The 24091-nt window shown below is 44.7% G+C and overlaps 11 protein-coding genes across 11 annotated transcripts; 5 read left to right on the forward strand and 6 right to left on the reverse strand.

Moving 5' to 3' along the window:
* Positions 1-382: 382 nt before the first annotated feature.
* Bathy11g00410 (DNA replication helicase Dna2) lies at positions 383-4747 on the forward strand (the record flags this gene model as incomplete). The annotated part of the gene is made up of 1 exon (XM_007510020.1): positions 383-4747. The coding sequence occupies one exon, from the start codon at positions 383-385 to the stop codon at positions 4745-4747; it is 4365 nt and encodes a 1454-aa protein (XP_007510082.1).
* A 91-nt stretch (positions 4748-4838) lies between these two features.
* On the reverse strand, positions 4839-5934 carry Bathy11g00420 (ribosome biogenesis GTP-binding protein YsxC; the record flags this gene model as incomplete). The annotated part of the gene is made up of 2 exons (XM_007510073.1): positions 4839-4865; positions 4900-5934. The coding sequence occupies 2 exons, from the start codon at positions 5932-5934 to the stop codon at positions 4839-4841; spliced, it is 1062 nt and encodes a 353-aa protein (XP_007510135.1).
* A 908-nt stretch (positions 5935-6842) lies between these two features.
* Bathy11g00430 (predicted protein) lies at positions 6843-8627 on the reverse strand (the record flags this gene model as incomplete). Its single annotated transcript, XM_007510178.1, has 1 exon — positions 6843-8627. One exon carries the CDS (start codon positions 8625-8627, stop codon positions 6843-6845), a length of 1785 nt encoding a protein of 594 aa, XP_007510240.1.
* A 1563-nt stretch (positions 8628-10190) lies between these two features.
* Bathy11g00440 (unknown protein) lies at positions 10191-11039 on the forward strand (the record flags this gene model as incomplete). Its single annotated transcript, XM_007510264.1, has 1 exon — positions 10191-11039. One exon carries the CDS (start codon positions 10191-10193, stop codon positions 11037-11039), a length of 849 nt encoding a protein of 282 aa, XP_007510326.1.
* Positions 11040-11192: 153 nt separating this feature from the next.
* Bathy11g00450 (predicted protein) lies at positions 11193-12737 on the forward strand (the record flags this gene model as incomplete). Its single annotated transcript, XM_007510204.1, has 1 exon — positions 11193-12737. The coding sequence occupies one exon, from the start codon at positions 11193-11195 to the stop codon at positions 12735-12737; it is 1545 nt and encodes a 514-aa protein (XP_007510266.1).
* A 58-nt stretch (positions 12738-12795) lies between these two features.
* On the reverse strand, positions 12796-15205 carry Bathy11g00460 (chaperonin GroEL; the record flags this gene model as incomplete). Its single annotated transcript, XM_007510275.1, has 3 exons — positions 12796-13896; positions 14236-14848; positions 15120-15205. 3 exons carry the CDS (start codon positions 15203-15205, stop codon positions 12796-12798), a joined length of 1800 nt encoding a protein of 599 aa, XP_007510337.1.
* A 212-nt stretch (positions 15206-15417) lies between these two features.
* Positions 15418-16299, reverse strand: Bathy11g00470 (RING finger protein 185; the record flags this gene model as incomplete). The annotated part of the gene is made up of 2 exons (XM_007510188.1): positions 15418-15943; positions 16067-16299. The coding sequence occupies 2 exons, from the start codon at positions 16297-16299 to the stop codon at positions 15418-15420; spliced, it is 759 nt and encodes a 252-aa protein (XP_007510250.1).
* A 579-nt stretch (positions 16300-16878) lies between these two features.
* On the forward strand, positions 16879-18339 carry Bathy11g00480 (ATP-sulfurylase; the record flags this gene model as incomplete). The annotated part of the gene is made up of 2 exons (XM_007510251.1): positions 16879-16898; positions 17199-18339. The coding sequence occupies 2 exons, from the start codon at positions 16879-16881 to the stop codon at positions 18337-18339; spliced, it is 1161 nt and encodes a 386-aa protein (XP_007510313.1).
* Positions 18340-18393: 54 nt separating this feature from the next.
* On the reverse strand, positions 18394-19047 carry Bathy11g00490 (predicted protein; the record flags this gene model as incomplete). The annotated part of the gene is made up of 1 exon (XM_007510081.1): positions 18394-19047. The coding sequence occupies one exon, from the start codon at positions 19045-19047 to the stop codon at positions 18394-18396; it is 654 nt and encodes a 217-aa protein (XP_007510143.1).
* Positions 19048-19246: 199 nt separating this feature from the next.
* On the reverse strand, positions 19247-20116 carry Bathy11g00500 (predicted protein; the record flags this gene model as incomplete). The annotated part of the gene is made up of 1 exon (XM_007509998.1): positions 19247-20116. The coding sequence occupies one exon, from the start codon at positions 20114-20116 to the stop codon at positions 19247-19249; it is 870 nt and encodes a 289-aa protein (XP_007510060.1).
* Positions 20117-20363: 247 nt separating this feature from the next.
* Positions 20364-24035, forward strand: Bathy11g00510 (alpha amylase; the record flags this gene model as incomplete). Its single annotated transcript, XM_007510157.1, has 1 exon — positions 20364-24035. One exon carries the CDS (start codon positions 20364-20366, stop codon positions 24033-24035), a length of 3672 nt encoding a protein of 1223 aa, XP_007510219.1.
* Positions 24036-24091: the final 56 nt, after the last annotated feature.

Consider the following 24091-nt stretch of genomic DNA (forward strand, 5'->3'; position numbering starts at 1 on the left):
ATTCAAGAGTCCCTAAAATTTTCTTTGAAAAAAAATGGTGAGTTTTTTTCGCGAGACAACACTCCGAGAGCAAGCGAGCGCAGGAGTATATCCACCGCTAAAAGAGAAAAGCGGGGCGCGCGTCGTAAAGAGACAGAGAGAGAGAGAGAATAGAATAGAATAGAATAGAATAGAAAGAAACCACGCTTTACCTCGTCGTGCGTGACCGAACAAAAAGAATAATCGTTCCACTTGCCGTTCATTTCTTTTTGGGGTGGTGCCTAAAAACACATTTTTGAAAAAAAAAAGAGAAGAAGAACACGAAGCGGAAAACGTTATGAGTGAGGAGGATACGCGAGGACGGAAGTCGTCGCTTAACGTTTTACGCGATGATAATGCGGCGATGTCGAGGAACGCTGGCAATGTTCGCACGTCCGAAGCGAACGACGGACCACTCGATGGTTGTTCAGGAGGTGATTTCATATCTCTCACTCAAGCCGTGGAGAAGAGCGAGAAAATCTCCTATGGTTTCGCAGCGAGTTCAAAATATGTTACATCACAATCTGAAAGATCTCAGCCAATACGCTCGTCTCCTCGGCAGAAGAAGAATGCAACTTCTGCACTCGATCGATTACTCTGCACAAACAGCAGACAAAAAGAGGGCAAGAGTAATAGCGGATTGAATATGGAAACGAAGACTACGGTTTCCGACAAGGTTGTCGTCGTCGAGCAGGAGCAGCAGCGGTGTAAAGTTGAAGCTCACGGTGATCTTGGAGAGAACAATAGAAACAAAGTACGTGGTGAATTCCCCGTTACGCTTGATAAAGCTCCTTCGACAACCTTGGCGCGAGAGTTTGGACCAGATTCGAAAGAAAAAAAGAAGAAGAGAGAGGAGGAAAAGAAAGTTGAACTGCGTGTATCGTTTCCGGCGCCTTCACTAAGTTGGGGGAGCGCAGACGAACAGCTTTTTGTTCATGATAACGTAAGAACGATAAAGAAAGATAGACGATCGATTGATAGTAACAACAAGAAAAGAAAAGAAAACCCTAGAGGAGCACCACCGATTCCCGTCGAGGAAGATCACACTTCCAAGATATCTGCGCCAAAGGAGTTCATCGCAGAATGGGATGATGAGGAAGATGATGAAAGTATCGAAAATCATGATATATATTTGAACACTGACACCACCGCCGCCGTTGTTGAAAAAACAACATTAGAAAATTGTACGACAAACGTATCTCGAGTCGCGAATGCATTGAAAATGGATTCATCAGATATGAACGTTCAGGAAAAGATTATGAAAAAGCTCGAGAGAATTGATTCGCAAGGCGCACGTATCGCTGCACAAAGAATCATCCGCATACAGAAAGATGACAACGTTTTACATTTACATGTTGTTGCATGTCTTAAGTCTAGTAATATGGTGGTGCCAAAGATTATAACTTTGAAAGATCATTGGGTAGATATTCAAGTCCAAGTGAATGACCTCATTCGTGTCCATTCAATAAGCCAAGGAAACGAGATTTCTGGAAACTGTGAAATCACTGCTACAAATGGCCTTATCTTAGTTCTTCATCCCGAGCTTTTACTGTCTGCAACCATGCTTGGAGGATCCTTTCAATGTTTAAGAAAAGCTTTTATAAATACTGTCATCGGTGATGGTCCCGGTGGAGATGCATCTGAAGCTGCTACATTCGGAACTCTACTGCACGAACTCGCCGAAAAGTCTTTGATAAATTCAGGCTCTAGTGCTATGTCAAACAATTTCGCAGGGATGAACGAAAATTGTATGGAGGATTTTATCGTTGGATTGGCTCGCAAAAGTGCCCTAGATCTATACGCCATCAACAAAACAGTTGACAATTTTATCGAGCACGCTAGAAATGTCATCTCAGGTGTCGAAAAATGGTCCAAAAAATTGACGGCATTATCTCGCAAGGCCAGAATAATGGCAAGAGATCTCGGTTCGAAGATGAGTAGTGCGAATGGAAATGACTACCAGATAGCAAATATGAGAGAAGAAAACGCGCGTCGATTTAATCAGCCCTGTGGAGGCGTGCACGTAGAAGTCCGCAAGAATGGAGCGAGTAATTCGAATGTTTTAGAAGTTTCAGAGATCGTGGATATTGAGGAAATAATTTGGGCTCCGAGATTAGGTTTGAAGGGGCAAATAGACGCAATTGCTGAAGCAAGAATAAGGACTGGTAAGCAATCGACTGATGTTAAAGTTGTTCCAGTAGAGCTTAAGACCGGCAAGTGGAAGGATGTTGTTGAACACGGAGCTCAAGTTTTATTATACACGTTGATGATTGGTGAGAGATATTTTCAAAATCAAGGCGCTTCTCCGTTCGGTGTATTGCACTACACGAACGATGATCAAAATGAGGAAGGGAAAACAACCGTGATCGAAAGGACAAACCTGGAAATTGCATTTCTTATGCATCAGCGAAATCGTTTAGCTTCGGCGTTGCAGCCGCGAGACGATGACGAAGCTTCTCTTGATCAAAATAGATTTCTGTATCCAGCTGAGAATTTGATTGAGAGAACGCACCTTCCACAGGTCCATAGTAAGTTAGCTTCTGGAATCCTTCCGAATATGTCGCCGAGTAGTTGGTGTGAACGATGCTTTCAACGTGAAAGTTGCTTTACGTTGCACAAATCTCTTGAATCTGGGAACGAGCAGACTTCTGGATTACAGATCTTCGCCGCAAGCACAGATCATATCACAAAATCTCATTCAGAGTGGTTGAATAAATGGATCCGACTTGTCGACCTTGAATCGAGCGCTTCGCATGGTAAGAGAGCGACGCCATGGATGGATGTTGAAGTAGTCTGTTCCAGAAAAGGTGGGATTGCCGTGAATGGATTAAAATTGATTCATCATAATATACAAAAACAAATCTCGTTGACTCCGGAAGATGGTACGCCACGACGAGACTCTTTCACCGGTGTATCACCTGGAAACATTGTGAATGAAGATGAATGGTTTCATGAGTTTATAGTCTCGGATAATTCCAATGAGCAGTGCTCCCTGTCTAAATTTAGTCCTGGAGATCGAGTTGTTCTTTCTCGCAACGATGGCTTGATGGTTACTGGTCGTGCCACGATCGAAAAGGTTGAGATTAACCATAACATGTTATCTCTTGTAACGTCTCGGCCTCTTCGAGTGCAAAGTAAAGAGCATATATCGATACAGCCATCACTGCCAGGTAGTGCGAATCTGAATGAGCTATGGCGCATCGATCGTGATGGTGCCGGTCACGCCATGGCGGCCCGATCTCGTGGAAATTTAATTGCCACTCTTGCTAAGGATGTCTCACAGAATAAGAATCAAAAATTAATGCACATTCCATCTGAAACCCGAAGGAGAATAATAGATTTCGCGGAACCGGTCTACGAAAATTTTACTTCTATAAAGTTACCGGGAAGGTATATGAATGATTTTGCGGAGTTTGAACGAGATTACCTTGACATTGTCGTCGATTTGAACGCAGAGCAGCGATACGCGGTCGAGAAAGTTGTCACCTGTTCAGATTATGCTTTAGTTCTTGGATTACCAGGTGCCGGAAAGTCGGAAACTTTGGTCTGCTGTATTCTTGTTCTTGCGTTATTGGAAAAGCGTGTTTTAATCACTTCTCACACACACAACGCGGTTGACAACATTTTAAAGCGTTTACCCTCAAAAAATTGCGAAAGATTTATTAGAATTGGCGATGATGAGTTCAAAGTTCTCAAGGAAGTTCGAAGATATCGTCTCGGGGGTGAAATTTGGGATGCAAGCTCATTCGATGCGATAAACTATGCTTCTGAGAAAGCTCGAATTGTTGGTGCGACATGTTATGCTTTGAACCATCCATTCTTCGCTCGAAAAGAGTTTGACGTTGTTTTAGTCGATGAAGCTGGACAATTAACGTTGCCAGCTATATTAGGTCCTTTATTACTTTCGAAGACGTTTGTTCTGGTAGGTGATCACCATCAATTGCCTCCATTGATTACTTCTGAAGTCGCGAGACGCAGCGGTATGGAAGATTCACTTTTTGCTCAACTGTGCAATAAGAATCCAAACGCTGTCTGCTCTTTGACATGTCAGTATAGGATGAACGAACCGTTAACAAAGCTACCAAATGCACTGACTTATGATGGTAAATTGAAACCAGCGAATGATGCGGTTGCGAATAGAATGCTTTCGGTCGAAGAAGACTTCGATGTCAAGGCTAGGAAAATCCAATGGTTGACAAATGCGACGAGTGAACAGCCAAATAAAGCGGTCATTTTCCTTGATACAAGCGCAGAAGAAACGGTGCAAGATCAGACAAGAGAGAGTTCTGATGAGCGACCGGTAAACAAGGGAGAACAGCGTCTCGTTCTTGAAATCGTTCGAAGTTTAATTCGCAGAAAAGTTGAAGCAGCAAAAATAGCAGTCTTGTCACCTTTCAATGCGCAAGTGGATGAAATTTCTGAACTACTAAAGACTGACGAGAAAGTAAGCGATGTAGAGTCTTTAACTATAGATAAAGCACAAGGAAGAGACTTTGACGCGGTCATAATCTCATTCGTAAAAAGTAATCCTCGAGGAGATACGACAGAGCTATTAGAAGATAAGAGACGCCTGAATGTTGCGATAACTCGAGCCAAGTCAAAGTTGATTTTGATTGGAAATATGCAAACGTTAAGAGGTAGCAATGCTATGAGCAGGATGCTGGATGTTATTGCTTCTGAGAAGATGATCGAGCCCGTGGACAGCTCATTCGTAAAACTGTTCCTGTAAAGAAAACTATGATGCATACTTTACTTTTCTCCCCGCCTGATTTCTTGAATTTCCTGCGCAAGGATTGATTTTGTTCTTTCGCTGAGTCCTTCTACTTCTTTTCGAAACATTTCCTCATCTTTATTTTCTTCCTCTATCTCCGCGTCTAATACTTCGCTTCCGTCTGGATCGAGATTCTTTTTCAGAGGACGCTGTCTCATTTTGGTTTTGGAAGTTTTTTCCTTGTATTTTCTCTCCTTCAAATTTCTCGCTTTCAAACGCCGCTTATTTTCCTTCTTCTCTGCATTTGCTCGTCGTCTGAACAGTATAATCGAACTAATGAATTTCAAGATGTCTCCTCGCCCTTCTTTACTCACGCTCGAAGTCTTGATGATGCTTGGTAATCTATGCCACGTTTCTTCCAGTCTATTTTCTAGTGCTTCTATGTTTTCCTCCACAGTAGGAGTATTTGGGCCTTTTTTCTTTCTATCACACTTTGTGAACACAATTGTGAACGGTATGTCGTTCCCTATCAAATAGTTTGCGTAGTCTAAGTCTTTATCTTGGGTTTCTATCGAAGCATCGATCAACAGCAATACTCCACAGAGAGTCTGACGCGTTTTGAAATAGTTTTTCGCGAAGGTATCCCAGGATAAAATTTCCTCCTCAGTTGCCTTTGCAAAGCCATATCCAGGAAGGTCGACGATGTACCATTTTGCGTCAATGAGATAGTGATTAATGGACCGCGTTGTACCAGGATTCGCCGATACGATGGCATGACTCGTACCTTCCGTGAGCATATTTAGCAAAGAAGACTTTCCGACGTTAGAGCGACCAATCAAAGCTATTTCAGGTAGTCCATTTTCTGGTGGACAGTCTCTTTCGTTTTCAACAGAACTGGTCAGTCTCACTTTTTGCAACTTTTTGTCGCTGACGATGGAGATGTCTGGGAGAGGCAAAGTCTGCGCTTCCGCCCCGGTTCGCAGCACTGGACGGTTTTGTTTATTCGAGAAGAGTTCTTCTTCGACGTAATACACCGTGCCTGTTTCGTTGTCCCATTCTGATTTGCCGCTGCTCGCTGCGGCTGCTACGAAAAACTTCTTCAAAGTTGGTCTTAACAACTTTTTGCTCTTTCCTTCAATTATGGCATTTTTCGCATTTACTGCAGATAACCCCGTCCTGGATGTACGCGACGACGAGAACGACATCGAAGGTACAGAAAAAGGAGGAGTCATGGCAGCGATTATGGCGAATGTGGCGAGGCGGTGATGTGTGATACCTTTTTCTCTGTGGCTTTGGGCGGCGGAGAGTTTTGACGGAACTCCGTGAGAAAGGACCAAAAAATCGAAGTAATCACGACAAAAGTTTCTTTTTTTTTTTAGCCCCCTCTCCCAGAAGCTCTCAAAACCAGGCTCACGCACAGGACGACTTGTGAGGGGAGGATGGTAGGATCCTCACTAGAAAGAAAAAAACGAAAAGTAAAAACGACGAAAGGATGAAACCTTCTCCTTCTTATACCGGCCCTATTCTCACCTCGCTGGCGGCTTTGTTTGCCGCGAGTGGCGCGTGCGTGTATGCCGTAAACATACAAAAAATCTTTGGAGGTATGCACCGAGAGAGAGAGAGAGAGAGAGAGAGAGAGTTCTTGTCTTCATTTTGCGTGTGTGTTTTTTACCCTCTTCATCCGTCGGTATCAAGATCCGTTTTTCGTTTTGAAACTCTCGCTTTTACTTACCACGTCTTTCTCCTTCAAACGTTTTATTCACGACGTGAACAACAACGATCTATTCGCAGGCTCGACTCCATCCACGATTACAAACACGGAATGGCTCGCCGCGACGCAAGCTTCGTATCAAAATGGGGTGGAAAGAGAAGGAGCACCTGGGAAACCAATAGCACTGAATCCGATGAGAAGAAACATCTCTCCTTGAACAAACTTGAACTGAGAAAATGCAGTAGAGAGAAAGAGAGAGAAGGAAGGAAAGAAAAAGAAAGAAAGAGGAACAGTATTAGAGAGTGAAACATATATAACGTGACCCACTACTTATTTGTATAATAAGAAAATCGAAACTATAAGTCAGCGGGAATGGATTGCAGCATGCAGCGTTTTGTTTTTTTATCCTCGAATGAACTGTCTCGAGTCTCCCGAATCCTTCTTCCCGTACGGATTATTCGCACTAAAACCATGGCCAGTACCTTTTTGCCTTCTGTAATCACTACCAGGCGCACCATTTGATACTTTACCCCTACCTTTACTTGCTTTTGATTCTAAATTCAGCTGCACTTTTGGAGGGCGGCTGAAGCCAAAGGATAAGCCTACGGCTGCCAAATCGAGAGCATGAACGTTGTACACATCTTTCAGAGTGTGCGAGTTGTACGCTAAAATGTACGCCCTGTATGCATCTTTTGCTGATGTGTGCAAATAATAGTTTTTCTCGACCAACTTTTCAAGCTGCGATTGTACATTAGCTATTTTCTTCTGCGGGAATTCGTATTCATTCAGAGGTACTTTTGCGTTCTTGAGATATTTCAAAAATCCGAGTTCCCCTGGAATGAGGAATAACAGAGCGCGCCCTCTTCCGTCGGTTCCTCGAGCAGTTCGTCCAACCCTGTGAATATACTCTTTCGGATCATCTGGTGGATCGTATTGTATTATCCAATCAACATCTGGAATATCTAATCCTCTCGCAGCAACATCGGTGCACAACAAGATACCTCGATCGGCTTTGCAAAACTCAAAAAATGTGGTTGTTCTCCTCTGCTGCTTCTGTTTACCGTGTATATCGGAAACCGGGATGTCTATGTAGTTCAATAATTCCGCGTGATATTTGACCGAATTACAGGATGAAAAGAAAACCATCACCTTTTTCTTCAAATTTTTCTTTAAAAATGTAAACAAGAGCAAAAAGCGCTTCTCAGACGGAACGACACAGTAACCTTGCTCAACTCCGGAAGCAGTAGAAACGGCTCTAGAATCATCAACTCCAATGTATAAAGGCGTTTTCAAACTTAAACGTGCTAAATCTTCGACTTTCGTGGTTTGTGTCGCGGAAAATAACATCGATTGGCGATCTTTTGGAAGCATTTTTACAATCGTACGCATCTCCTCCTCAAAACCAATATCGAGCATACGGTCTGCTTCGTCCATGACGAAGACTTTCAACGAACTGTATTGGAAACCACGAGTATTCTGCATGTGATCGAGTAATCTGCCTGGCGTGGCGACGAGGAGGTTTACTCCTTTAATTAATTTTTCACCTTCCGCTCGTCGATTGGCTCCACCCATCAATAATCCGTGGGTTTGAGAATGTTTTTGCATGAGTTGTTGCGCGACGCTGTAGATTTGCATAGCCAGTTCGCGAGTGGGCGAGAGAACCATCACTCCGCATCCGTTTCTGGGCATAAACTTAGCGTGGTACAGAAGTTCGCAACAAGGAATTAAAAATGCCAAAGTTTTGCCAGAGCCAGTTCTCGCCGCACCGAGCACGTCTCGTCCAGCTAACAAAGGAGGAATACACCTCGCTTGCACCTCTGTCATCTTCTCGTGTCCCAATTCTTTGATGCCTTGCATCGTCGGATTGGACAAGTCCAAACTCGCAAACGTCGCGGAGGAGAGAATACCATCAACTTGCACGACGACGTGATTTTTGTCTCCAGGTTTCGGCAGTGAGCTTGTTTTATCTCTCTTACCGTCTTTGCGTCCTTCTTTTTCTTCTTCTTCTTCTTCTTCTTCTTCCTCTTCTTCTTCTTTCCCGCCGCCGCCTTCCTTTTTCTCACTTTTCTTCTTCTTCTTCTTCTTCTTCTTCCTTAATTCTTTGTCCTCGTCGTTGTCTTTCTCTTCCCCTTCTCCTCCTTCCATCTCGCGCCGTTTCTTCTTTTCTCTCTTCTCCTCCTTCGTCATCTTTTTCTTCGACCGTCGCTCTTCCTTCTCCCGAGACTCGGAAGGGAGAGACATGTTTATTCTTCTTCTTCTTCTTCTTCTTCTTTGACGAGAAAAGGAAAAAAATTTTGGCTTTCGGGACAACACACAACACTTTTGTTTGCGACAAAACAAAGCGAGCGAAGGGGTGATTTATCTGTCTCTTTTTTTTATTCGAACGCTCGCTCCGTGCACACGCAAACGTGAATAGGTCCTGTAGGGATAGAGAGTAAGTAGAACTTCAATGGTACGCTTTATTACCCGTTTTCATATTCGATCTCGCTCTCTCTTTCCTTCCCAGTTCGACGAGAACAAATCTTTATCTGGCTTTTTTATTACGGCGGCTTGACTGTACTGATTCATCGACAAACAACAACAACAACAACAACGATACCGAATTCAAGCAGTCGCGCGATAAACAGCGAATACGAACACAAAGGCGGTGATGATTTCATGTTATTTCTGACACCTCTTGTTTGAGCGTCGTGTGGCCACTTCGCGCTGAGCTCAATTTTAATTCTGAGTCTTTGTTGTTCTGCTCTCTGTTGTTTACGAGCTGGTGTTTCGTTGGTTCGTTCGTTCGATTTCGCGACCAAAAAGCCGGCGGAGGTGAAGGTGTGGCGAGCGGTGTAAAAGCCACCCGAGCCGTCAAACTTGGGTCGTCACATCATACAGGATCCCCCGTGACTTGCGGACGCGTATAATAAACGGTTGGGGAGTCAAATGTCTGCTTGGAATATCCGAGTGATTTTCGAGCCTGATGTCTCTCTACATTTTTTTTATCAAGCTAACATTGATAAAGATGACGACGACGATTACGACGACGACGAAGAGAATGAGAACAATTCGAAGCTAGTGACGACAACATCACAATATACATTCATGCGTGTCAAATGAGGCCGGAGTAATTACCGGATCACTGATATCAGTTTAGAATCCGAAGCTTCTTGCGAACTAGTTCTTCGTTTCGTCATTCTCGTCTTTGTTTGAGACGCTTTCTAATTAATCATCTTCCCTATTTCCCCGGTTCCATGGGGTCAGTAGTGCCGAAGGGAGCGTACATCGACGAAGTAGTTTATTTCGAGACGGCTTTTGAGTCTTTCACTCTGTTTTGTACAGTCGAGTGAAAAAAATTAGTGCTGTCTATATTTTCGTTTCGTTTCGCGAGCGGAAGATGCATCCTGGATTATTTAAGACCAATTTAGATTATTCTGCGTCTTTACTCGCTACATAAATGGTCACCTATTCCATCTGTTCAGCATTTTAGTGCAAAAGCAGCCACATCGGTGAAACACTTTTTATATTTTGTGTTTTCAAGCGTGAGGAAAACGCTGCACTCGCCGACTCGCTCACGCGTTTTTTCTTCTTCTTTTCTCCGCACAACACAAACACAGGTTTCGAGCGACTTTTCGTCGAGAAGTCAAAAGAGGGATTAAGGAGAGAGCTATAAGTTCGTTGTTTTCTCTCCATACGATCGAAAAAACTTGACTATTCTACGAAAACGAAAACGAATTCATGGAATAGAGGCATCTCTACAACGACACCATGACTTCGACACCTCGACGAACTTCTGGTGAAATCAGAAACCTTCATACGCAAACAGGCGCTTTTCTCTTCGAATTTGAAGAAAGAAGTTGGTCTGATCCGATGAAAGGTCATGCTGAGAATCCGCTGTGTACTCCACTCTTATTGGAACCAAAATCCGTTGCACTCAACAAGAACCGCCAGGCATGGAGGACAATGGAGAGAAAAGGATTTAAAGTGACAAAAGATGTTGGATGTCTACTGCCTCACTTACAATATGGTAAAAGTATCACTGAGAGTGGTGCGAAAATGAATGGATGTGGATATAAGACTTCAATGGGTTTCTTCACTGGATTAATTGGTAACCATCCGAGTGCGCCTGAGCGTGACACGGATGGGCGGCCTATAAGTCTTGAAGTTTCTCATTTATGCCACAGAAGTTCATGCATCAATCCGATGCATCTAGTAGCTGAGCCGAAATGGTGTAACTTAAAGCGCAATTACTGTGGTAAAAACAGTGGTTGCAATTGTGGAAACACCATTAAGTGCCTCAGGATGTATCAGACGAGTCATACTCTAGAAAAAACATCATTGTGTACTACGAAAAAAGAAGTTCTCGAAACTCTGAAGGAGCTTAAAGGTGTTCATCCCTTCAAAATACTCGCTAAAAACGCGTACGATGAAAGGGATCAAAAAGCAATACAGAAGCGACAAACAAAGGCGAAAAATCAGAAGAAGCGTAAGCGACAAGCTGATAAACAAGCCCATGCAGCTGGTAAGAAGGCTGCGAAAAAAGCAGTTAATGATCAAGCTGCGAAAAAAGCTTACGAGGACGCTGTAATGAAGCATCTTTCTCCTGAACACGTGTAATAACATTTAAAAATATTCGTGCACGCACTCTTCTTTCTTTTTGGGTGCTCAGATCAGACTTGGGGCGAGGTCCAACCATTCCTCTCCTTTTTTTTCAAAAATTCGAAGCTTCGAGAGAGCTTTTAGGATTGTCGTCAGAATCATCGCCACGGCATGAGAGCGCCATTATCTCATGCGTCATCGAGCTCTCAAATTAATAGAGCAGACGACGTCTCAGACAGATTTTGGGGTAAACCCAGCGCTGATCCAACTCTTACAAAAACGGGAAAACAACGACAGATTCTGTGGGAACTCGACCTGGCGAGGAAGAAAAGAAAGATAGAGGAACACGAAATAAAGGAATCTAATAAGGAATACGGCGAAAAAGAACTTAAACTTAGACCAAGATTTGTTCGCGGTTTGCAAGATGAAGTCTTCGAGCACATTGATGAAAAGAACGGAGAAAACGCGTCGGGGAAGAAACTCGTTTGCTGGTCGTTTGAAAATTTCCACCTGAAAAGAAAGTTTTGCGCAGCTACCCGCGAGAAGTTCTGGGAGTATTACTCCATTTTGAAGGAAAACGAACGACATCACTACGAGATTATACGCGAAATGGAACCTTGTCATCTATATTTTGACCTCGAGTTCAATAGAGACGCTAATGCAGACGTTGATGGAGTAAAATCTACAGACGCTTTACTGGATTTGATAAAAGAAGAGCTGTACGAAAAGCATAACATCGAGATAGCACTGAATGAACACGTAGTCGAACTAGAAAGCAAAATCACCGAAAGCATCAAAGCGTCAACAGAAGAGGGACAGAATACCAATAGGAAATTTTCGCGGCATGTTATCATAAGACTGCCAGGAGCAGCGTTCAAATCGAATATTCACGTTGGAAAGTTTGTCAAAGATTTCTGGAATTCCGTTCGCGAAAGACGCGCGAGTGATGATAGATGTGAGAAACTCTTCATTCGGAAAGAGCAAAGTGAAACTGAGCGTGAGAATTCAATTATCGATTTAGGAGTGTACACTCGAAACAGAGCTTTTCGGTTATTTTTATCGAGCAAAGCAAAGAAGAAAGAAGTACTACGGTGCACCGGGAGATTTTGGACACATTTGAAACAGCGCGAAATCTTTTATCGTTCGTTGGTTACAAACATAGACAAAGATCAGCGGAAGAAATTGATTGAATACGAAGACGTGACGGTTTCTCTTTCGCAAAAGAGCAATAGTTGTGCAAACGCATTCTCTGGGTACGGATATCGGAGAGATTCACTTTCTCAAAATTCTAGTAAGCATAGAATACCTCCTCCTCCGTGTGCTGAACTGGTGGACTTTGTGCTCAACGATTTCGATGGCTGGAGTGATGCCAAGATGAATAAAGCTGCTGTGCGCTCCTGGGTGGCTTTTCCAGATCATGATACGTTGATCTTAAATCTAGTAGGAAATCGTTATTGCGAAAATATCAAACGTCAGCACAAATCTAATAACGTCATGTTGATTATGGATTTTCAGCGTGGTGTGTATCATCAGAAATGCCACGACCCAGATTGCAAAGGGATGAATCCGCAGTTACGCGAACTTCCTGTGGATATGCTGCAAAGTGCAATCAAAAGCGGTCGTGCGCTTCCATTTGAGCGGGAGGAGCCAAGATGTGAAAGCGATGACGAGGAATTCTGGCAGAGAGCCGCCTCGGCTGCGGAGAAGTTGTGGTAGCAATGAGAAGAGCTGATCGTCGGAATTTTTTGTGTAAATTACTTATTATTAGAAACTTTTAGAATCCAGGAGGCATTCCAGCTCCAGGAGCACCATCACTTGCATCATCTTTGTTTTCTGTAATCATGCACTCTGTTGTTAACATCAGAGAAGAAACGCCCGAAGCGTCAATGAGCGCCGTTCGAACAACTTTCAATGGATCGATTACACCCGCCTTGACCATATCGCAAAATTCATCAGTTGCTGCGTTGTAACCCATACCTTTGTCTTCAAACCCCAACACTTTTTCCACAATGACTGAGCCTTCGACGCCCGCATTATTCGCAATAGTTCGCATGGGAACTTTTAAAGCTGATCGCACAATTTGTACGCCAATTTTTTGATCGAAGTTCGTCAACGAGTCCTCGAGCGCACCGAGAGCTTTCGTGGCATGAAGCAATGCAGTCCCACCACCAGGTACAATTCCTTCTTCAACAGCAGCTTTCGTGGCATTGAGTGCGTCTACTACGCGATCTTTCTTTTCACCCACTTCGACTTCGGAAGAACCTCCTATCTTCAAAACAGCAACTCCTCCGGAAAGTTTTGCGAGTCTTTCAGTCATTTTTTCTCTATCATAGTCAGACTGAGATTCCGCGATTAAATCGCGTAATTGATCGCATCTTTCCTCGATGGACGTCTTCTCACCTGCACCGTCCAGTAAAATAGTATCATCTTTGGAAACGGTAACTTTTTTTGCAGATCCTAACATAGACATCTCAACTTCCTCGAGTTTGTACCCAAGATCCTCGCTGATGACGGTTCCGCCAGACAAAATAGCAATGTCCTGCAAGTTAGCTTTTCTGTTATCTCCAAATCCCGGAGCTTTGACGGCGCAGATTTTCACTCCACCTCGTAATTTATTCACAATCAAAGTTGCAAGGGCTTCAGATTCGACGTCTTCCGCAACGATGAGCAATGGTCTCTGTGTTTTCAGAACAGATTCGAGAATAGGCAACAGAGGCGTCAAACCAGAAATTTTCTTCTCAAAAATCAGGATAAAGGGGTTCTCGAGCTCGCACTTTTGCGTCTTTGGATTGGTCACAAAGTAAGGAGAAATGTAGCCTCGATCAAATTTCATTCCCTCTACGACCTCTAATTCATTTTCGAGCGTTTTTCCATCCTGTTTTTTAAAAGCACGCATAAAAAAAGGTCAGTTGGATTTTCTTTTCTTCCAGAAAATTATTGATTTTGAGACTCGATACAGAGTCTTCAAAAAATGTAAACCAACAAAAAATCAAATCCTGCTTTTCGAGTCAGTGTAACTATGACATATATATCCTTCATTAGCACAAGTAATAATCCACGCACGAATGCGCGCTACCCGGCTAAATAAAGTAATTCTTTGACATCATCCCCGATATGGATTAATTTTTGTTCTTTGGTCGCGAAAGAGTCGCGAAAGAGCAAGGGAGCACAAAAAAGAAAGAGAAAAATACGAGAAATGATAGGGGGGACATACCGCGCAAGTTATCACGCCTTCTTTTCCAACTTTTTCCATTGCTTTAGCGATCAAATCACCAATTTCACGCTCACCGTTCGCAGAAATTGTGCCAACTTGAGCAATTTCTTCCGTGGTTGAGATCATTTTCCGCGTGGACTGTAATTCCTTCAAAATCACGTCTACGGCTTGCTGGATGCCTCGTCTCAAATCCATCGGATTCATCCCAGCGGCTACGGACTTACATCCTTCGCTAAATATTGCTCTCGTAAGAACAGTTGCTGTTGTAGTTCCGTCACCCGCTACATCATTCGTAGATACTGCCACTTGCTTAACGAGAGAAGCGCCAAGGTTCATCATTCTGTCTTTGAACTCAACGTTTTTCGCAACAGTCACGCCATCCTTGGTAATTTTCGGTGGACCGTAGTTTTGTTCGATAACGACGTTTCGACCTTTTGGTCCGAGAGTGACTTGAACGGCATCTGCCAAACGATCACATCCTTGGAGGATCAGAGCTCTCGCCTCGACCCCAAACTTTAAATCTTTAGAAGCGTACCCGCGCCGCAGAAAACCGGGAGCGCCTGAAGGCGTCAAGGCACCACTGCTTCTCGCGAAATAACTATTGCTGCTGCTGCTATAGAAGAAGAAGAAGAAGAAGAAGTAAAAGGTGAGCGTTTCAAAAGGTACGCATTGAGTGCATCCATCCAGCCAAATCTAGTGGGAGTCGAAATACTGAGCGCGACGTTCCGAGAGGTGTGCATTCTATATCACGTCGCGGACGTGAAGTTTTTTTCTTCGCGCGATGAAGGAAAAAGAAGAAACGACGATTGAATAAAACGATGACGAAAGACGGCGGATTTTTCTCGATTGCCTTCTTTCGAAACAACAATTTTTCTAACTCGAACCTGGACGACGATAAGAAGGAGGAAGAAGAAGAAGAAGAAGACGCCGACGCGAGACGCGCTAATGGCTTGAGCGAGCGTTTCAGCATTTCTACAGCGCTCGGAGACTTTTATGTGCGTTCTCTGTGTGTTCCACAGCGTGAAAAAATATGAAGAAGAAAATCGAAAATTGGAGTTTTAGTATACCAGACGCAGAGCGGGAGAGGGGCGAGCAGGATTTTTTAGAGTAAGTACATGTACAAGAGGAACTACAGTTACAAGAAAGTGTCCATTTTCTCTTCGTCTTGAGAGGAAGAAGAGATCAAAACACCAACAGGCAAAACACGACGAAAGATCCTAAAAGCAGAAGCATCCAGCTGAGCAGAGCTTGCTGCTGTGCATATCCGGGGGCTTCCCCCGTAACTAATAGTCTAAAGCCAAACTGAAACGCAACGCCAGGGACAGTTGACCCAAACCTTCTGTTATTCTGTTGTGGATACGCTTCCGCGACTCGGGTCAAGTCACCGCCATCAGTTGGATTCGCTTGAGCGAGATTATTCGTAGCGTTTGGATTTGGAGGTAAGTGCACTCCTTGTGGTCGAGATGGAATCTTTGATACGTCCGTTTCTTTACCATCACCGCTACTATCACCATTTCCACCACCATTTCTACTACCACCACCACCAACAACACCATCACCACCAACACCACCGCTGCCGCCGCTGCCATTTCCTTTTCGAGAAGGCTGCGAGTCTGACTCGTTTCCGTATAGAGGAATAAGTAACTCCTCCACGATGTCTTTGTTGCATACGGGACAGCTTTGATGCATAGGGTGCATAATGAGCCATCTGTTCAAAAAAGAAGAAGAAGAAGAAGGATGAGTTTATCAGATAAAAACGAACGCGACGATGACGATGTTGATCCATATCGCCTCAAAGTTCATCATTGCTTTGAAAAAAAGGAAAACGTACTTGTGAATGCACGGCCAGCAGTACAAATGACCGCACTGCGTGATGACGGGTTCTTTCGCAGTCTCTAAACATATGTTACACTCCCAGAGCGCTTTTGGAGCACTTTTTCTTTGTTTGATTTTCCCATCTCCGGTATAATTAGCACCAGGAGTAGGTGTATTTTCTTTCTGTATCTCTGGTTTTTGTTCCGCCGAGGAAGGAGGAGGAAAAGGAGGATCACTTGTAGTGGACATAATTATTTTTATTCAATTCTGTTCTCTTTGTCGTCTTCTCTTTCTGCCTCTCTTTCTTTATCTGTATCTTCTTATCTTAACCTCTCTCTCTTCCTCTCTCTCTCTCTCTCTCTCTTTTTGTTTATATGCGAACGCTCGTGCGCAAAGTATATTATATACTTTTCTGTGGCGATAGGTGAAGAGAATTTTCTCTCCCTAGCGCGTCGTGTTACGTGAGAATTTTTGAGAAGGGGCTGCTTTTTTTTGGTTAAACCCTGAAAGTATGTCAGGCAAGAAAAGTCCACCCAAGAAACAACATCCTTCTTCCCTCGCTATCCGCCAACAAAACGGCATATTATTTTTACGAGACGAGCGAACGCACTCATGAGTTCAGCCGTCCGAAGATCTGCTCGCCAATTAGCCTCGAGCGTTTCCAGAGCATCATCATTCGCCGCCGCTCCCGTCAGCGTCGAGTCTACCTCGAGCTTTGGCTTAAAGAAGTTGCTTTTTTCCAAAGTCCCTTCGAGTGGAATTGCCTCAGCGCTTAATCAACAAAGAGCAGCGGCGCCTGGCTCCGTGCGCTCGTTTCAAACGACCGCCATGTCCGCGATGTCTAACAAGTGCGTCCAACTTCCCTTTAATGCACAGCGTGTCTCTTATCACATCTCTGAGCTCTGGAACTTACTTCCTTCCGTCAAAACGAAAGAGGAGTACGCTACGCGCGCGCCCTTTTTCTCTCCGATCGTTTATCTAAATTTTGCGCGCTCTCGGTTGTGGTTTTCACAAAGGGAGGCCAAAAGTCTGGCTGCCTGCCTGCCTGTCTTTTCTCTCGTACAAGCAGCTGCTGAAAAAAAGCTCGAGTTATCTTCTTTCCTAAAGGCTGACGCATTATCTCTCCTCTTTTCGTAACGCGCTTGCAGGTTAATCAGTCCGCACGGCGATAAGCTCGTCAACTTAATGGTTGACCCATCGAAAGCTGCGTCCGTGGAGGCTTCCGCCACGAGGACTCTCGAACTTTCGGATAGAAACGCGTGCGACGTCGAGCTCTTGTGTGTCGGAGGATTTTCTCCTTTGACTGGCTTCATGAACGCCGAAACTTACGAACACGTCGTAGAGAATATGCGTCTTCCAGGCTCAAACTTGCTTTTTGGCTTACCGATCGTTTTGGACACGGATTGCGAAGATACCAAAGCGGGTGATAAAGTTTTATTGAGGTACAAAGGAAAATCTGTTGCAGTGCTAACAGTGGATTCCAAATGGAGGCCGAACAAGCCGAAAGAAGCAAAGTCGTGCTACGGTACGTCTTCTATTGAACATCCGGGTGTTCATATGATTGCGGAAGAGCGAGGAAGATACTATATTGGCGGCTCGCTCGAAGGCTTGGCCATGCCGGTGAGAGAGTTTGCTACGCCAACTCCGGCTGAAGTCCGCGCTGATTTACCAGAAGGAAAGGATGTCGTCGCTTTCCAATGTCGCAATCCCATCCACCGCGCGCATTACGAGTTGTTTACTAGAGCTCTTGATGCAGAGAACGTTGGAGAAGGTGCCGTAGTTTTGGTTCACCCAACCATGGGTCCCACCCAAGACGATGACATTTCAGGCTTGGTTCGATACAAAACTTATGTTGTGCTCAAAGAGGAAACCAAAAACCCGCAAGTTCGCTGGGCATACCTTCCGTATTCTATGCACATGGCAGGTCCAAGAGAAGCGATTCAGCACATGATTATTCGAAAGAACTACGGTTGCACTCACTTCATCATCGGTCGTGACATGGCTGGTTCCAAATCTTCGCTTGACGGCGAAGATTTCTATGGCGCTTACGACGCTCAAGATTTGGCAAAGCAAAACGCGGCTGAGCTTGGAATGAAGACTGTTCCTTCGTTGAATGTTGTTTATACCGATGAAAAAGGATATGTTACCGCAGATGTGGCTGAAAAGGAGGGCTTATCTGTGAAGAAACTTTCTGGTACAAAGTTTCGAAAAATGTTGCGAGGAGGAGAAGACATTCCAGAATGGTTTGCATTCAAATCGGTCGTCAAAGTCTTGCGCGACAATGCTTAATATTAATAATTTCCAAACCTATCGTCAAGTAATAGTATCTAAAACTTTCATCTATCATCTTTTTCCTAACCCGACGTTAGAAATGACAGCCGCCTCGTCGGCGGCGAGCTTATTCTCTGCATATCCTTGTATAGGTGGTGTTGCCACTGGCATCCTTCGTTTAGGAGAGAACAACGTACGATCTTCCGTCCACGCGTGTTCTCGGAGAAACCCTTCCGGCAGTGCGTTGCATGCTGCCGCTTTCAGTCGGATCTTATCGTTCACGTCTTTCTGCATTGCCCTGTGCTGCCCCATTTTTTTCCTGCTATACTCTTTCGCTTTCGCTTCGTACTCTTCCAATTGCGCTTGCGTGAGTTTCTGAGGCTTTATTTCTGTCGGCTCCACCGCTTTCACGAGCAGATTGAGGTATTTATCTAAAGCTGCGTCTAACTTTGGGTCTCTTTTAATTTCGCCCATACCACCACTGCCACTTTTACCACCACGCCGGCCCTGGGACGCTTTCGACTTACTCTGAGAACCTTTTTTTGCCGCCTTGGCATATCCCCTTCTCCCTTGCTGGCGGTGCGTTGTCGTCGCCGAAATCGCTGAAAGAATTGAGAGTGATGATGATGATGATGATGATGATGATGATGATGCGGTGATTTCCATCAATCGTCGGTAAACGTTCGCGGTGGTGGTTGATCCTTCTCCTAAACTGCGGCGCAACATTTTCTTTTCGTGTTCTTCTTCTTCTTCTTCTTCTTCTTCACTGCGTCGTGTGTTTTGCTGTGAGGGATTTTAGTTCGAGTTGTGAAAAAGGTATTTTTACTTGTTTACGCGATATGCGATAGAGAAAGATAGAGAAACAAGGAAGAATCCGCGGCAGGCTATACATATACAACACTTATTATTACATGCGAAGTTATTCTCATAATCTCATCAACTCGAGGACAAGAACTTCGTCCAACAAGTGCTTTTTTCTCTTTTCCGAAACGAGTTTTGTCTGTTTCTCTTCTACCATCATCTTCTTGAAACGTTCTCGATTCTGCGGAGCTCGGAGCGGTGGATCCGCTATGAAGACTTGACCTCCGTTTGCTTTGACGAAATTCGAGCAAAATTCGCTCACTGGTTCAACCGCGTGCCGTTCGTACAGAACGTCGGCGGCGACCAAAATGTCAAAGTTGTTCAACTTATTTTTGTCGGCCGGAGCGTTCCAGTCCAACACTTCCGTTTTAACTATGCTCTCCACGTCGTTAAGTTCAGCACTTCTGTTGGCGCATTCTAAACACAGAGGTTCTCTGTCAAACAAAGTCACCGACTTTGCTCCTAACTTTGCTAGCGTTATGCCTACTAAACCAAGTCCGCAACCGAGTTCGGCGACCGTTTTTCCTCGTATCGAAAACCCACCGTGAGAGTGTTCTGTTGCTTCCTCCTCGTCGTCAAAGTGCATGTGCGCGAGGTGCGCTGATAATGCACGCGCGGAAGGCCACAAAGCGGCCCAATACGGGTCCGCATCCAATTGTTTCTTTTCGATGTAATATTCTATGACTGCATCTTCGGACTTGGGACGACAAATATGCACTGTAAGTTTTTCGTCCACGACGACGACTTCTTCCGTGACAGTTTGAAAAGAGGAGGAGGAAGAGGAGGGAAAGACCGCACGGGGTGGATACTTATTTCTCCCAATCGAGGCGTGCTCCGTCCGTTGTTGTCGTCGTTGTGTTTGTTTTTGTTTTCTCGCGGCGTCGCGGCGGTGGAGAGGAGGAGGAGGAGGGAGAGGAAGCGCCCACCAGCACATTCCAAAAGTGTTGGGAAGTATATGATATGGGTATGGAGTGTGTGTGCCTTCTTTCCTTCCTTTTTTTTCTTTTCTTTACGTAATTTTTTCCCGCCAAAAAACACAAAGCCCTTTCAACAACAACACCCTTCCACCGCCTTCAAAAAACGCAAAAAAAGTGCTTCATAAGTGATTCAAATCGGCCGCCGAAGGGAACACTTTTACGACACACGCGCTTAAAAATCGGCGCGATCACATGGAGCACGCGATGGCGGCGAGAAATGCGATAGTGCTCGGATCGATCCCATCGATGGACGCGAGATCGGTCCGAACGAACGGTCTCGGAACCTCCTCCTCCTCCTCCTCCTCGTCTTTCTCTTCCTCGTCCAAGTTCTCTCACGAGCACCTCAATCATCATCACGGCAAGCAAAGTTTTCGTCCTTCCTCCTCCCGGGCGGGACGATTCGTGAAAAACACCGTGACTAAGAGCAAGAGCAACGTCGCCGTCTTCGCGATAATTTCTCCGGTCGGCTCGCAAGGATTGAGCGGAGGAGGAGGAGGACAAGGAGACGCACAAAAAATGCTTCTCGCAGACGACGAGCTCGGCATCAAGAGCATGTACGCTTTGAACTCGAAACTCAAAACGAGGGAGGTTTTTGGTGAGCACGAATTCGTGGTCATGCAGAAGATCAACACGCCCCACGACGTCGTGGTCAAAGTGACGACGAATGGAGTCAAATATTGCGTCACGATCGAGACGACTCTCGACTGTAAGAAGGGTAACGAATCACTTTTCTTGCACTGGGGAGTTGCTCGAGATCCAAACCAATTGCACGCGTTTAATGAACCGCCCATAGAACTTCAACCAGAGAACACGCGTCCGTTCAATTCAGACGCCTGTCAAACTCTGTTTAAATCAAGGAATACTCGGGATCGGTTGAGAACAAAGGTGGGAGGATCGATTGAGATTTCTGGAGATATATCTGACGCGGCGCACGCCATCAACTTTGTGATCAGAGACGAGAATTCAGATCAGTGGTTTAAGCCACAAAACGGAGAATCGTTCCACGTGAAAATCCCGACTCCACCTCCTCCAAATATTGAAGTAAACGAAAAAATCGTTGAAGAAGAGATTGATGTCGAAGAAATGGAGGAAATTGAAGTTGAGATCGAAGATGAACCGGCTCCTCCTCCTCCTCCTCCTCTTTCGGTAGCGACAACGGCAAAAGTGGACGCAAGTGCTATACATTCTTCGGAGGTTGTCAGTGCAGGTGATTTGTTCAAGAGAATAATGGAGCGAGAAGCCGAAAAAAGAAGAAAAGCAAAAACTGCTGCTCGCTTTGGTTCGATAGATTTCAGCAGCAATGTAACATCTAATCGCTCTATGGATAGCTCAAATTCGGCAACGGCGACGAAAAACAGGACCTTTATGCGCGACGGTAGAAAATACGAGAAGAAGATGGTGCCAAGGATAGTAAAAACAAAAGTGCGAAAGCGTGTTAAGACTGAAATTCAAGTTCCAGTAAAGCTAGTTGAAGGACCTTGGATTGACTATGGAGGCTCAAATTCAATAATATTTCTGGAATCTGAAAATGCGTATCGCATTGGTGCCTTGGTAGAGGGCAATTCTTTGTCCGCATTTGAGAGAAAGAACGGTGCAGTGACGTGCAGAATTGAAACGAATATCCCAGATGATGTGCACTTGCATTGGGGTATCGTTCCACGCGGTGGAAGATCTGATTTATGGACAGCTCCACCAGAAGCAATGCGTCCTCCTGAAACGAAATCACACGACGATCAGGCAGTACAGACGCCGTTGAAAAGCGTAACGCATCCTTTGCTTGGCTCTCATAATTTTATTGAGCTTGATTTAAATGTTGTTTCAATTTCACAAGTGCGATTTTGTCTCGTAGGAAAGAACAATACTTGGTTTGATAACTCTGGTCAGGGCTATTCAATTCAGCTTCCAGAACTTCAAAAGTCAGAATCAAAGTTAACTCCGAAGCAGATGCAAGAAAGCGTGTCGAAGAAGATCGAAGAGACTGAGCAAAAAACTCTGTTGTGTATGGAAGCTGCCGAAGATACTAGAGAATCGGCGGAAAAGGCCTTCAACGCATATATTTCTGCGCTCTCGAAAATTTCGGCAGCCAGGGATGCGAGTGGATTAGTTCAGCTTCGAACTTTGGTTGATGAAGTGGGAGAAAAATATCTTGAATTGGTCCGAACTGTTGGATTAGCGTCTAGTATAGCCCAAGCTGCGGCGGATGATTTGCAAATTTCATATGAGGAACAAATGGATATGTTTGGTACAACGGAGGTTTTCTATGCTTCGGCTTTCGCGAGTTTGGCTGTTCCTGAAAATGAAGTATTGAATGAAAGCTCCGTCCGAGTGTGGTACGACGGAGTCATCGATGCCATTTCGAAGGCTGAAAAGAAAGCTGAAGCCGTTCAGCGCGGTCTGATATCGTTGAAGAAAGATCTCGAGTTGCAAGTTGAAACCGAGAAAGCAGAGGTGCAAAAGAACGAAGCAGACGAGAAGATGAGAATGCTAAAGCGTCAAGCGGAAGCTGCGCGTACAAGAGCGAAAGATATTGACATTGTGAAGCTCGGTTTACAACAGAAAGCGACTACGGAGAAGAAGAAAGGGACCGGCGGTCGCGAAATTTTACTTCAAGGATTTCACTGGGACTCCACGAGAGTCAAAGGCGCTACTGAATCTTGGTATGCGCGTATTCACTCACTTCTTCCGAAAATCAAAGAATATGGTTTCAATACGGTGTGGCTTCCGCCACCTACTGACTCAGTATCAGACGAAGGCTATATGCCGAGGGATTTATACACGCTTGATTCTAAATATGGTACTGAGATAGAGTTGCGAGACCTCGTGAAGGCCTTTCATGACGTTAACATCATTGTACTCGGCGACGCAGTATTAAATCATAGATGCGCACATGCCCAAGGTTCGAACGGTTTGTGGAATAAATTTGGGGGCAAGTTAGACTGGGATGAGCGCGCTATTGTTTGTAATGATCCAAACTTCGGTGGTAAGGGAAATCGCGGAGAAGGGGAATGCATTCACTGTGCCCCTAACATTGATCACTCGCAAGATTTTGTTAAAAAGGATGTCACAGAATGGCTTCAATTTATGAGACGCGAAATTGGTTTTGATGGTTGGCGTTTAGACTATGTGAAAGGTTTCAGTGGAAGACACGTGAGCGACTACATTGAAGGAACGGAACCAGAATTTTCTGTTGGGGAATACTGGGACTCTTTGAGCTACCAAGACGACGGGAAGCCATGCCATCCACAGGACGAGCACAGAGGTAGAATTATAAAATGGATTGAAGCAGCAGATCCAGCTAGAAAGAAGGGAGCAACGACCGGGTCAACTGGACAGACCAACCCAGGTGCTTTCGATGTAACTCTTAAAGGTATATTGCATGCTGTCATGGAATATGGAGAATATTGGAGGTTATCGCACGACGGAAAACCATCTGGTCTTCTTGGATGGTGGTCCAGTCGAGCTGTCACATTTATCGAAAATCACGACACTGGAAGTACTCAAGGACATTGGAGGTTTCCTTCTGGAACTGAGATGCAAGGATATGCTTACATCTTGACTCATCCAGGAACTCCTTGCGTGTTTTGGGATCACATATTCGAGGATGGTTGGAGCCACTTACACAAACCGATTCGAGATTTATTAGCCATACGTAAGGAGATGGATATTCATTACAAGTCAGACGTCGAAATAGTTCCATTACCACATGGTACAAGAGCCTACGCCGCGAAGATTGACGACTGCTTGTACATGAAAATTGGTCCAGATGACTGGTCTCCTCCGACCTCGGCCGGAACTATCTGGGACGTTGCAACTTTTGGAGAAAATTATTGCGTATGGGTAAAGAAAGGGAGCGAGGGATCCTCAGGACCTAGATGAGACGTTGAAAATGTGAGAAGAAATACACGAGAATGTGCACCATGCTTTCATTATTA

This window comes from Bathycoccus prasinos (assembly GCF_002220235.1).
Source record: "Bathycoccus prasinos genomic : Chromosome_11".
Lineage (NCBI taxonomy): Eukaryota > Viridiplantae > Chlorophyta > Mamiellophyceae > Mamiellales > Bathycoccaceae > Bathycoccus > Bathycoccus prasinos.